Source organism: Gossypium hirsutum, chromosome D02 (genome assembly GCF_007990345.1).
Source record: "Gossypium hirsutum isolate 1008001.06 chromosome D02, Gossypium_hirsutum_v2.1, whole genome shotgun sequence".
Taxonomy (NCBI): domain Eukaryota; kingdom Viridiplantae; phylum Streptophyta; class Magnoliopsida; order Malvales; family Malvaceae; genus Gossypium; species Gossypium hirsutum.
The window spans coordinates 6,429,120-6,443,529 of NC_053438.1; the positions used below are offsets into that span (position 1 = coordinate 6,429,120).

The following is a 14,410-nucleotide window of genomic DNA, read 5'->3' on the forward strand; positions in this document are numbered from 1 at the left end:
AAGTATTTGATTTATAGGTAGTCGATTACCATCTTTCATCATAAAAAAAAAAAAGACCATGCATCGCACTTTGCATTTTATGATGGAAAAGAAGATTGAATTAAAAAATAGAAATTTACAATCAAAGTGCATGTTAAATGCTAAAGAGGGATAATCCAACAAATATACACTAAAAAGTAGATAAAATTGCATATAATGTTAAATATTAAATACTGCATATCATTTGATTGTATAAATTTTTAAAACTTTTTTTTAATTTGAATTAATTCTAGTCCATAGGAATTTCATAATTTATTTTATTTAAAAAACAATATATTATGATTAAATTTAAATAAAATAATAGATTTTATCTTTTTAGGCATCTAATAAAAATGACACTTCATTTTTTTTAATTTTAATTAATATCATATACTTCCTAGATCAATTCTCCTTAATAATATTTTAACTTTAATTAGTGTTGATTAATTAAGTAAAATTAATATTAAAAAATTTAAGTAAGTGTTATGCCAAAATATTATATTATTTATAAAAAATTTAGATAATTTATAGAACTTTTTTTTTATAAATGTTATATATGGTAGAATTTATATTATTTTTGACTTAATTTATGTATTATAAAAAGAGATATAACTAAGCATATGTCTTTCTCCAAATTAAGTTTATATAAGTTTTTATAATTAAAACTACAAACTATTTGGATTGTGAACCAAAATATTATAAGGTCGATATACTAATTATACAAATAGAAAAATTTTCTTGCACCATATCGTGGGATATGATACAATTTGAGAGAATTGTGTTAAACACAAGCACCATAGACAACTAGCAAAATCTTTAATTTAAGATATTCAAAGCTTCGAAATATAGTTGAGAAGACATTTATTACTCTAAAAAATGTATTTCTCGTATTAACAACATCACATTAGTATAGTATAAAAAAATATCGGATCGTACTAGCATTTTGCATATTTTATAACTTCTACCATTGGTAGACTTGAGATAATTTATACTTCGTAGAGTATACGGAAGATGGAGATTTTAATAGTTTTAATAATGCATATTCAAATTTAGATGATAAACTCGGTCAATGACCAACATATGATGATAAAGAGTGTATGTTAAATGGTAAAAAGGGAATAACCCAAAAAATGTGCACTAACATATTAATTCAATTTGTTGTTTGATACATGAACTTTGATTTTGTGCAATTATACACATGAAACATTGATTGTGATTCAAATGTATATACGAAACTTTAATTCTGATTCAATTATATACATTTAATGAAAATAAATTGGTAAAAAGTAAAATACAAAAACTAATATTAATATAAAACTTCGGTATTTTGTCAATCGTTAAAAGGAGAGGTGTTTTTCAATATTAATATAATTATTTTTATTTAATATTAATATAAAATAATTTTTTAAATATATTAATATCCAGTTATGACTAAATCGATATAATATATAATTTTATTAGAATTAAGAGCAAATTGAGATCATTTATAAATGTTGAAGGTTAATTTCTTTATAATCATGATCAAATTGATAAAATGTGTAATTATTGAGAACTAAATATGTTATTTACCAATTTTAAAACTACCACATCATCTTTCCTTCCAGATCTTAACAGTAATAAACGGAAAAGAACAAAAAAAATAAATCTGATAAGTTGGGTGACCAATTTAAAATTTTTATAGTTTCGTGACTAAAAAATATTTGACCACAATTGGGTGACCTCCAGTGCAATTTACCCAAAAAGAAAACACCTAATGTCTCCGATGCACAATTTTAACTTCATAATATAAAAATTAAACGGGTAAATTACACCATAGGTCACCTAATTATTGCCACTTTTTTTTTATTTTAAATCTCTTATGGGAGGGAGACAAGGCAATTAAAAAAATTAATACAATAATAAATTTAGCTCTCAAATTTTATATATTATATCGATTTAATTATAATTATTATTCTCAAAATTTATCTTCCTCCACCCGACTACCATAGTTACCTCCAACTCAATTCTCTAAAAACAGAATTCCTTTTCTTTTTTTCTTTCTATTTAAACTTAATTTATCGTTAAATAGTAATACATGTATGCTCATTTTCCATTATGATCGTCAATGTGGGCGTGCCGGAGTGGTTATCGGGCATGACTAGAAATCATGTGGGCTCTGCCCGCGCAGGTTCGAATCCTGCCGCTCACGCATTTGTTTCTTGTTATAATCCTCTTCAATGTTTGTATTTATATGGTAACATTAAGTAAATTGTTTTAGCTCTATTTAAAAATTAATTCAATTAAATATATTCTAAAAATTATTAAAAAGTTGAACAAAACTATGACTCAATGCAAGATTACGTAAAACTATAAAAATGGTCACTACACACTATTGCTCATTTGATCTGTTTTAGTCACTAGACTATTAATTTGATTTAGTCCTAAAATTTTTCGAAATCAAATATTTTGTTCAGTCAGAGCTGATTTGTGCTTTTTATTGGTCTAATAATAAATTTAGCCTTTTAATGTTTACACATTATATCAATTTGATCCTAAATATAAAATATTCAACAAAATTAACCTTCAATGTTTACAAAATTTGTCATTTCAGTTTGAATTCTAAAAAATTAAATTTATATGATAACATTAAATAAATTGTTTTATCAATTTTTTAAAAATAATTTTAATTTGAAAAGAAAAAATCATGTCAATTAGATATATTCTAAAAATGATTAAAAGTTGAACAAAATTAAATTAATTTTAAAATGGGAACATTAAAGTGGAAATTATTCTTTGTATTTCTAATGATAATTAAGCTATATAATTGTTATATATCATATATATATATATATAGTTTTCAAAACATTCCATATTTTTTAGCAAAATGTTATACTCAAAATGTATGATACAGATTTATACGTCTAAAAGTTCCAGCAAAATATTTTTGACTTGTAAATTTGTAAGTTGGGTCAAAATGTAACTGAGGGGTGGTGTCCCATTAAAATGGAAAATATTTTATATGTATCTTTTAAATTTTTTAAATTATAAATTAGTAAAGATAAAATTGTACTTTAATCTCTTAAAAATAATAAAAACTTGATTTAATTCTTTAAAATTATAAATATATAGACTATTAAAATGTTAAAATTATATTTTTACTAACGTAAAAATATTTTTATATTTATATTTGAGATAATAATTCGAATAAATAAAATTTATAAACATATAAAATAACAATACATATTACATAGAAAACAATAATAAATTTATGTAGATATCAATATATTCAACAAATTTAAGTTCAAATTTTAAAATATATTTTAGAATTCATTCTTTAGTGTCCATTTTCCAGCCACTACAAGTGAAACATATCTGTAACTGTGTATAAATATATGAGAGGCCGTACAACTACAAATTTTGACCGGTGTCGTTGTATACCGGCAACGACACCCATTAAAAAGGTTATTTATTTAGTCTTCTTTGCTAACCAAAAATTCAAACACAACAATGGAATTATTAATGCTAATTTGAGTAACATCCCATCAATTCAATTTATTTTATAAAAAAACCCCAACTATAAAGGCGGTGACATAAAAGATACATTGTAATTCACTTCAAATCTTTATTATTATACGAGTCTAGTTGATATAATTCAACGATTCATCATTCTATACATAGCCCACAATATAACTCTTCCTGAACGACAACCCGTTCAAGAAAATGAGATTAGACATCATAGTGAGTAATATATATATCAATAGACAAAGACTGTTAACACCCTTACGCTCTCTCTCACCACCTCCACCCCATTTTACCCCTACTACAAGTCTCTATTTTCACCATCTCTCTCATCACCTCCTCCTCCTCCTTATTGTCAGTCATTACCACCCTTTCACCATGTTAAACAAGTATCCAGTACAGCCGTATGGGTGTCGATATAGTCCTAATTCGCCCACAGGGTCTCAACCCTCCTCACACCCGCCCTCGTGCTCTCCCTCACCATCTCTTCCGTCTCATTCACTTTTACCGTCCTCCGGGCAACATGTGACTTCACACCACCCTCCTCATGCCCACCCTAGTATCCTCTCCACCTTCACCCCATTTTACGCCTTCTACATGTCTCCACTTTCACCATCACCTTCATCACCTCCTTCTCCTCCTTATTATCAGTCTTACCACCCTCTTCACCATGTCAAAGGTTAACAGTGCTTTTAAATAATTAATCTACATGTTTTAAACTTGAGAGAAAAAAATAACCTTACCGAAAAGTTAGACAGGAACAGACAGCTCGATACCCGGAGTGTTTCCATTGCCATGGCCATCGACGTTACTACCATGTATACGACGTCTGATACACCTGCAACTGCTGACGAATAAAACCACGGTAACAACAAATAGGGTTAGCAGAACCAATGGTTTCCCCCTATTGTTAATGGTTTCTTTCACAGTAAAATTATTTCTAGTGATGATGATGGATTACTATATCTGTATCCCTCCATATTTTCTTGGTTCAAGGTAGGCTAGATGAGATTTTTTTTTTTTTTTTGCTGAGGAAAAACCCAGGTATATACAGGAAATTAAAAAATTGATATAATACTAAATTTAGCCCTCAAATTTTACATATTATACCGATTTAATTATAATTTTTATTCTCAAAATTTATCTTCCTCCACCGCGACTACCATCATAGTTACCTCCAACTCCGATTCTCTAAAAACAAAATTCCTTTTCTTCTTTCTTTCTATTTAAACTTAATTTATCGTTAAATAGCAATACATGTATACTCATTTTTCTAAACATTTTTTCCATTTATTTAGAGGGATGACATTCCATTATAATGTCTGAATATGCATAGGGTATATGAAGAAAAATGGATCAGAGCAACAGCGATGATGGAAACTAGTAAAGGACAAAGTTCCAAATAAAATCTGCTATAATTTTAAACAACATTTAATCGAGATAAATCAAGCAAGGCATAGATGAGAACCAACAAAGAACATGAATTCCTAACCATGAAATTGCAAAGGTGAAATTTGATGCGCTCCAGCTGTAGGTGTCTTGATCTAGGTGACCCGATAGGCCACCAGCAGCTTTCATACTATTTTGATATTCTGCGATGCAGAAAGACAAGCTTAGATTGTTTTAGTGTTATGAAAAAACACACTATAGAGTGAAGAAGTAGATCGATGGAGGTTACTTATCTATGCTCTGATTGGTGGATAGACTTGTTGTATGTTTGACCATATCCATAGCGAAGCAAGCGAGTCGACACACATACTCTCTCCCAACATGGGTTCTTGTTTGACGATGAATAGATATGAGTTGAGGATGCCTCTTGCAACAACAACTGGAAATGGAGAAACTAGGGTGGGTTGTTGGATACTTTATTTTTCAGGCTTGTTTTCTGTCCCTAGGCTTACACCTACTTTTCCTTTTATCTACTGAATTTATGGCTAAAGTAGAATTGCTACGAAGAGAATCACTACTCATAAGATGAAGCACCAATGGCAAAAAAAAAATGGTATAGAATCAGTTAATAGAACTTTAAAGGACATCATGTGTAATTTAGGATCGTTTGATGGAAAAGTAATAGTGTTTGGAAGAGATTTTCGACAAGTTTTACCAATTGTGCCACAAGCGATATAGCTTCAGACAGTTAATCATAGTTTGATAATATCATATCTTTGGCAAAAAATGGAGAAACACATATTAACAAAGAATATTTGATAATGGAATTGAACCTACAATAGTTGATTACTTAATTATTTTGTCAAAAGAAATGGTGATAAAATATACAAGTGAGGTAAAATGTGAAGACGCTTTGATAGATGTTGTGTAACACCCCGATTTTGGGCCCAGTCGGAACAGTGGTTTCGGGACCACAAATTCGACGAGAAAAAAAAATTTTATTATATTTTTATGGTCTACGATTTCACGAAATGATTTTGTGAAAATTTCGTTCGAAAATTTCGACGTTTGGGCACTAAATTTAGTAAAAAGTGCAAAAGTTGAGTTCTACATGTTAAAAGTGTCCAATTGTTATGAAATTTTAAATTGGAGGTCCTTAAATGAAAATTAGACCATTGGTTAACTTGTTGGACAAAAATGGACATGAGATAAGTGAAATAGGATATTTTTAAGTTGGGGGCATTTTGGTCATTTAGTAATTAAAAGAATTAAAAAGGCCAAAATAGCCAAAAATTTGTCCATCTTCAAGATTTGGCCGAATTTCACAAGGGGGAAGCCATAGTTAGGGTTTTCAAGCTTCCAAGCTCTATAATAAGTGATTCTAAGCCTCGTTTTTAATGTTCTTTACGTTTTTTAGAGTCTCGATAACTTGATTTAACTTATTCTAGCAATAATTTAACCTAGGGTTTATATTTGGAAAAATACTCATAGGTGAAATGTGTTTATTTTGATGTTTTATGGTAGAATGTGAAGCTTGAAATTATGTTAAACAACTTTTGCTAAGTGATTTTAAGTGAAAACGAGTAAAACGATATAACCAGTAAAAATACCTAATGTTCATAAGTAAGTGTTAGAGTGAGAATTTGATGTTGTTATAGAAGGGAAAAATGTTCAGCATGCCATAATACATAATAATAATGGATGAAGTTTAATTTACGGGCTTTGGGGAAAAGGTGTAAATATGCAAAAGTTTAGGGGTAAAATTGTAATTTTGCCAAAGTTTGAGTCAAGGACTGTTTTGATAAATGTGAGTATTAAATAAGTCAAATGTGTTATTATAGATCAAGAAAGAAATGGAATCGACCTTGATCGGAGAAAAGAAAAGATTAAAGACTAAATTGCTAAATTTTTATATTGTTGCACCAAAGTAAGTTATGTGTAAATAATAGCAATATATTTTTATAAATTGTGAATTATATTTGATATGTGAATTAATATTGAATGTGGAAGGAAAATTGTTCATGAATTATTCAAGTGATAAAGTGTTTAAAATAAAGTGTTAAGTGTAAATTCCCGTTTGAACTTAGGAATATAAGTGGATACAAGTGACATGTCACTAGAGACCAGTGCTACAGTGTTACAGTGAGTCTCGGGTGCTGGGTGATCTAGCATGTGTTGCAGACACCTGACAGCTTGTGTGAGTAAGCCTGTGGACATTTCCAGTGTTATTGATTAGTGGTAGCTTCGGCTACATTTCAGTGGTAGCTACAGCTACATATCAGTGGTAGCTTCGGCTACATTTCAGTGGTAGCTACGGCTACGCATCAATGGTAGTTTCGGCTACATATCAGTGTGGCACTTATGTGCTAATTCTCTACGTATCTGTGTATATTCTGAGTGTTCAACGGGAAATTGACTAGGTGAAAATACATGAGATCATGTAACGACTAAGTGTAATTGAATGATGAATATATGTGTGGAATTGAATTGAATAGTGATCGAAAGTGAAAAAGTGAAATTGTGAAATAGTAGAATTAGCAACAAAATAGTTTTGGACAGAAACAATTGTGTGACTTTGAAAAATCACCAAAAATGGTGGAAATATAATTAGAGAGTGAATAAGATATGAAATGAAAGCTTAATGAGTCTATTTTTACATAAAAGAAACACAGAAAACAACAGAGTTATATATTTTGAGATATTTTAAGTTTAGTGAGACAGGGTCAGAATGAGTTTGGAATCCCCTGTTCTGACTTTGGAAAATTGTTAAAAATTGTAAAAAAAATAATTACGAGCTAAAATTTATATGTTTAGAACTATGAATGAGTCTATTTCAAGTGAAATAAATGTAAGTACCATCTAAATTCTATACAGTGAGATAATTAATTTTTAGTGAAGAGAGGTCAGAACTGTCAAGCAGTGAAATAGGGGAAAATTTAAAGAATAAATTGTACTTATTGGCTAAGCCAAAAATTCTGAAAATTTTATGGTAAGAATATACGTGAATATATTTTCAGGGAAAATTAACGGATCTTAATTTGGATCTCTGTATCTTCGAATAAAAATAATTTAGTGACTCTGACTCGGATAGACAACTTTGAATATACATAAGAGTGAATAGTAAAATTATTAAAAATGTTATTTATAAGAGTGTTACTTACATTAAGGATGTGGAATGGAGATGAGGAGGAGGAAAAATAAAATATATGAATGATTGTATATAAATTGTTCATATGCCCGATTATATTTGATAAACGTTGAATTAGAAATGACATAATGTTTCATTTCAATTAGTTATTATGAATTGAATTGTAAATTCATATGGCTGAAACCAAACAATTATTTGTTAGTATTATGCATGACATAATGTATTATTCTATATATATATTCATGGTTGAATTATGATTGTTGAGAAAGATAGATAAATTGGAATGAAAGTTCAAATTAAGTAGAACACAGGGTTGAGTACTTTCTTTTAGTGATAAAGACGAATTGACGGAAAATACCATGGATGGACCATGGCAATAAGTGATATGTAATTCCGTGTAAGACCATAGCTGGGCTATAGCATCGGTATATGTTATGTGATTACGTGTAAGACCATAGTTGGACTATGGCATCGAGAAAATAGGTGCTCAATTCCATAAGATGTTCACTAATTTGACAAAGTTGGTAAGTGTTACATGGACTCATATTCAAGTGATAGATTTATTGTGATTGTTGAAGTTGAATTCAATTAAGTGATTTAACCAATTGGATATTGTATATGGCAAGATGTATTAGTAAATTACTTATTTATGAAATGATAATTGAAGTCCAGTAAATGATACATGGAATAAATATGAAACGATTTATGATCGTTATTAGTATTGTTTCTGACATAATGTGGATTCTTCGATGTTGAAATGATTTAACGGATTTATTGAACATATGAATGAGTATGAGACTCATACGAGTTAGTATAGATATGTACATGTGTCTTATAAGCTTTGAAATGATAAGACTTGTGAATTGTGAATTAATCTGTGTGAAAGTATATGGGATAGATTAGCGAATCGTTACGAGATATTGAATATTTAATATATTACAATGGTGGTAGCTATAAGGCTTGGGTTGAATGAGTATATATTGGGCCTCGTAAGCCCTAATTAGCGATTCGAAGACAATAATTTGAAAATTTTAATTTGTATGAAATTTTATAACTCGGTTTAATACGTTTATAAGTGTATGTGTTCTGGTAATGCCTCGTACCTTATTCCGGCGTCAAATACGGGTAAGGGGTGTTACAATGTGACATTGCCAGATTCGGCCATAACGTTTAGGCCGAGTTTGGGGTGTTACATTTTGTTTTCCCACGATTGAATGGAAATTCAATTTCAACACAATACATGACAAATCGTGTGATTTTTGCAACAATAAACAACTATGTGGACAAAATCAATGAGAAGATGATAAACATCTTCCCAGGTGATAGTAAAATATTCAGTAGTTTCGACCAAGCTATGGATGATACAAATGATAACTATCTAGAAAAATTCTTGAATACACTTCTACCAAATGATTTGCCTCCACACAAATTGATCTTAAAAGTCCATTGTCATAATAGTTTTAAGAAATTTGGATTCATCTAATGCCTTATGCTATGGAACAAAATGGTCCACAAACGTTTCGATAATAATGTAAGACACTCTGAGATAACAATTGATCAACTTGCTCGAAGTCAAGTCCTTTTATCAAGAATTCCACTCACCTGCAGAAAATGAAGGATACCCTTTTCAGTTCAAGCGAAAACAATTCCTAATACGTCTTTGTTTTGCTATGACCATTAACAAAGCACAAGTCCAAACAATACCGACAATAAAAGTATATTTGCCACAACATGTCTTCTCTCATAACCAACTATATGTTGCATTATCTAGAGGATTTCAATGTCTTCATCAAAAGTTTTAGTCAAATCAAACAAAAAAAAAACACCAAAAAACATATGCAAGGAGGTTCTAAAAGTTTAATTTTATAAGTAAAAAATCATTAATAAAACTAATTTATTTATATCGAATTTGCAGACATCAAAATTGAAAAATGAAATTATGATTATACAATATTTCCTTTTAAACATTGTAGCAAATAATATTTTATAATATTGTACTATTGCTTACAAAATATTTTTTTATTTTAAGTATTATTTACATTAAATAAGTTCTTTTTCTTATTACATTAAACACAAGAATTATACTGTTGGAAATTGAGGTGGTTAAACCCTTTTTCCCTTAAATATTACATGCTCTAATGAATCTGCCTCCAACAGTTGACATAATGAACTTACGAAGCTCATATGAAGTTTCCATTCGGACAACCAATCACAAGATGCTTGAAGCAGGCTGTTCTGTTCTTTGAAAAAAGGTGAAAAAAAAAACTAGAATGCGATTTTAAATTGATTGGTTTTATTTTAGCAATAATAATACAATTACGTTTGCAATTTACAAACTAATCAATATTTTATACATAATATTATTCCTTCACTTTTGGTGCAGAAAAGTGCCAGAAACCTTCATTTCTCTCTGCGTACATGCTCATTGGAAACCAAAAACTGATGTTCCTCACATGTATCGAGTGTTGAAGATTCAAAAAGAAAAAAAATCGGCAAGATCCTGCTACTAAAGGTTGAAACTAAGGCTGATGATGATGAAGTTTTACACTGATGTGGCTTCTGGAGTGGGAATCTTTAAGGCAGCTTCTATATCCTTGTTGTCAGAACTTGCAAATTTCAAGAAAGTTTCAATGTCTGAAAGATTGAACCACTTCTTATGAGGTTTGGGTTTTCTGTCACTAATGGCAATGGCTATGTCATTAGGGAAGAGGTCTCGTAGGACAAAGGCATGCAATATAGTGGTTACAAGTAGTGCTGTTACTGTAAGTGTAGCAACAATGGAAAGTGTGACGCAAAGTGTTTGAGTTACAATATTTGTCACTTCACTTGCATATCTCATGGCTGCTATCGCCGCCCCGGTCATCGGAAATGTGTATGCCCACCAAGCCAATGAGAACCTGTAAAAGAAGTGAAAAATTAGAGATGCGTAATAGAACTGAATTATAGGTAAACAGAGATGTATACATACTTGAATCCTCGAAAAAAGTTAACCCGAACTGCCTGCAAAGGGTACAAGTTATAAGTCAAATTGTTCATATGGAACTTTTCTTGATGTTTAAAGAGGCTAGACATACCAGTGAGAAATAAAGGAACAAGGCAATGAAGTAAGCAATTCGAGCTCCATTGTCGAAGGAGCCTTGAATCGTAGCCCATGCCATTGAAGCAACACTTGGTGCTGCAACAAATAGAAAGAATACAGGATGGAGATCTTTGGGGAGTGTGTCGTTTGTTGGAAGTCTTTGATAAAGAGTTACAAAAAGAACTACGTAATGAGCTAGACCAACAGCAAAGAAGAAAATAGGTCCTTCTTTAAGCCCCATTGATGCACCCAATAGTGCTCCCACGAAGTTCCCAACGATTGAGAGATGGTTTGAAGGATTAGCCACCTTTGAAAGCCTTCGTTGACCGCCTGACATCCATTGTCCATATATTTTAAGCTCCAAACAGAAGATTGGTGTCATAAGAACGTACCATAAAGGTACAGGCAATTTTGAAACAAGTGAAGGTGGCACTCCAAGAGCTAAAAACAAAAGAGCTATCCATGGGGCAAAGAAGAAGTTGACACGGATTGGATGGTAATACTCTCGACGAACTGCTTCAAAGTAGAGAATCACTTTCAGAAGGTAAATGGAAGCAACAATGGCTACTAAAGCGACAGATATCCACCATAGGATATGATTTATAATCAAGTTGATGTGAAGAAACTTTGTAGATGGTGAAGTGGCTAGGGTTTTCCACATGATAGCTTGGCTACTAACTCCTAGACAGATACCAAACGCAGAAATGGGATATCGAAGGAGGAATGGCCATGTTTTATTATCAGGAAGAACAATCTCCTCGGAAGCCTGTTAAAAACAAAACAATGTCAGGTTCTTCCAATAGAAACCAATGGTCTAATTATGATTTGAGGGTATTAGAAATGATACCCTTAGGGTCTCTAATTCTGGTCCTTCCAATGCATCGAAGAATCGGTCCACAGGTAGTGCCAATGGTTCAATATTCTCTGAATCTGATTCAATTTCCTGTGGTTTTCCACGTAAATTTGATAGCTGCCTTTCAAGTCTACCAGACCATGTTTTGAAGGAATCAAACCTCTTGTCTTTGAGCTTTTTATGGTTGGGATGTTGTTGTTGATTGATGTTTTTAATGTTAGCTGAAGAATCTGGAACTCCATTTTCTAAACCCTTAGCTTCATCTACATGACAATGGTTAGTGGGAGAAGAGGGCATTGAAATACAAAGCTTCCTCTCATCAACATTGCTGGGTTGCCAAACCTTGATTTGGTTTGAGAAATTATTTGTTTCATTTTCCACCTGCAAATGCGCCAATATATTTCAAAGGATTTCATTATGTTTAAGTGCAAGTATGACGGTAAAAGTATATGTAATTTAGATTGTATTTGTAACTCTATAATTTAATTTTTGTATGTTAGATTATTAAAAATTTCATCAATTTGTATTGTTAAAAATTAACATGATTGATGAAATATCAAGTGCGCCATATATATATCATGGTGATGTATAAAAATTAGTTTTTCATAATAGAAATAGAAAAAAATTTTAACAAAATAATCAGTTTATTTTTTTTATGCAACCATTAATTATCTATTTTACAAGTAGGAAAACAAAATATAATTTAACTTTTAGTACAAAACTACCCATAATCCTTTTTACCGAAGACATACTAAAAGAAAAGAAAGTGGAAGTATGACAAAAATAAAAAGCTAAAAATCTGAAGTAAAACCCATGAAATATACTATTTTATTATACCCAAATAAGCACTTTAAACTTTAATTTATACCAAATAAGCCCTTAAATCTTCAAGCTGTATCAAAATCAGCCTCTAACCTTGAATTCATACCTAAGTAAATTGTTAACATTAATCAACATTTCATTTGAAATCAGCACTAAATTAATAGATATAACTCAAAAGGTTCTACATTCGAATACAATAAAGCATAATAACTTATTTAATAAAGGACAAAACTATTAGTAAGTTTATGCTTTGATCACTTAACTTCAAAAAGTTGCAAAATGGTCATTAAACTATGCGAAAGTTTTCATTTAAGTCACTGAACTATTCAAATGTTTTTATTTCGTCATTGGCTATTAAAGTCTTTTTCAAAAAGAAAAGTTTGGTTAACGAGCTTTAAAAAAGACAATTTGACGATCAATACGGTAGATCAGTACCTATCAATGAGTAGAATAACAGACATTAAATCCAAATCGATCTGGTGGTTAATATTGAAGATCAGAGAAAGGGAACGTGAGCTTTTGATTGATGCAGATTGTGCGAATAAAAAAGACCATACAACAGTTATTTTAACAGCCTAGTGACTTAAATGAAAACTTTCATATAATCTAATGATCATATTGTAACATTTTTATTTTGAATGACTAAAACATAACCTTATAAATAGTTTAGTGAAGTTTACCATTTAACTAAAAGAATCTGCCATCTTCTTTTTGGTACATCTAAATCTGACATATATGTATTAGTTTACATATTTAAAATCATATCTGGTGACAACGAATATACATAATTTATGAAGACAAAGAGATCCCATATTAAGTATTGCCCCCGAGAGAAACACATTTACTATATAAAAAAAAAAAGGTGTAAACTTACGCTGATGCTATCGAAGCCAGATGCATGACATTCCTTCACCTCTACAGAAGCCGGATGCTCGCCGTTATGATCCATTCTAACCTCCAAACTTGGCTGCTTCACCTTGGATAATGCGGCGTTGCTGATCTCCGATGCCGATGGTGGAAGCTATAAAACAAATGGGAAGAACAGTGAGAAAATATAAATGGTTCCAAACCGAGTTCTGTGAGTTGAAGATGAACTCTGAAAACAGAACAACAGCATATATATATGTAGGAGAAAGAAATACGATGTGGTCCAAAAAAACACACTAAGAACCACAACCAATACACGTTTTCTAGAAACAGGCAGTCAGGCAGGCAAACCAGATATGTATTTGAGTCCAAAGTGGGTCAGTCTTGTGCTAACCGATGTACTTTAAATTGACGCTTTTTTTGTTATTATTATTGCGGCATTATTTTCCTGGAAAAAGACAAATTGTGTTCGTTGTAGAATTTCTTTTATAAAAAACGTTCCAGCTGGTTGGAAATTAAAAAAATGGTAGTCGATGAGCCATGGGAAGCATCATTAATTACCTGTACTTTTGTTTTCTCTTCAAGAATTGGGTTTGATGATTATATTAATTATATTTTCAAAGACAAACACAGTTCACCTTTGCTATTATTAAGAAACTTGCGGTTGAAAAAGGTACAACTAAATCTAATGCTATGATCTATATCTGAATTCTGACATGATGATTCAAAGAAATTT

General features: G+C 30.8%; 1 protein-coding gene and 1 non-coding gene across 2 annotated transcripts; one reads left to right on the plus strand and one right to left on the minus strand.

Moving 5' to 3' along the window:
• Positions 1 to 2,124: 2,124 nt before the first annotated feature.
• TRNAS-AGA (transfer RNA serine (anticodon AGA)) lies at positions 2,125 to 2,206 on the plus strand. Its single transcript has one exon. It is a non-coding gene; the product is annotated as a tRNA-Ser (tRNA).
• Positions 2,207 to 10,343: 8,137 nt separating this feature from the next.
• On the minus strand, positions 10,344 to 13,880 carry LOC107932121 (S-type anion channel SLAH3). The gene is made up of 5 exons (XM_016864073.2): positions 13,682 to 13,880; positions 11,980 to 12,366; positions 11,128 to 11,898; positions 11,022 to 11,053; positions 10,344 to 10,950 (listed from the first exon to the last, which is right to left on the minus strand). The coding sequence occupies exons 1-5, from the start codon at positions 13,754 to 13,756 to the stop codon at positions 10,596 to 10,598; spliced, it is 1,620 nt and encodes a 539-aa protein (XP_016719562.2). The 5' UTR covers positions 13,757 to 13,880; the 3' UTR covers positions 10,344 to 10,595.
• Positions 13,881 to 14,410: the final 530 nt, after the last annotated feature.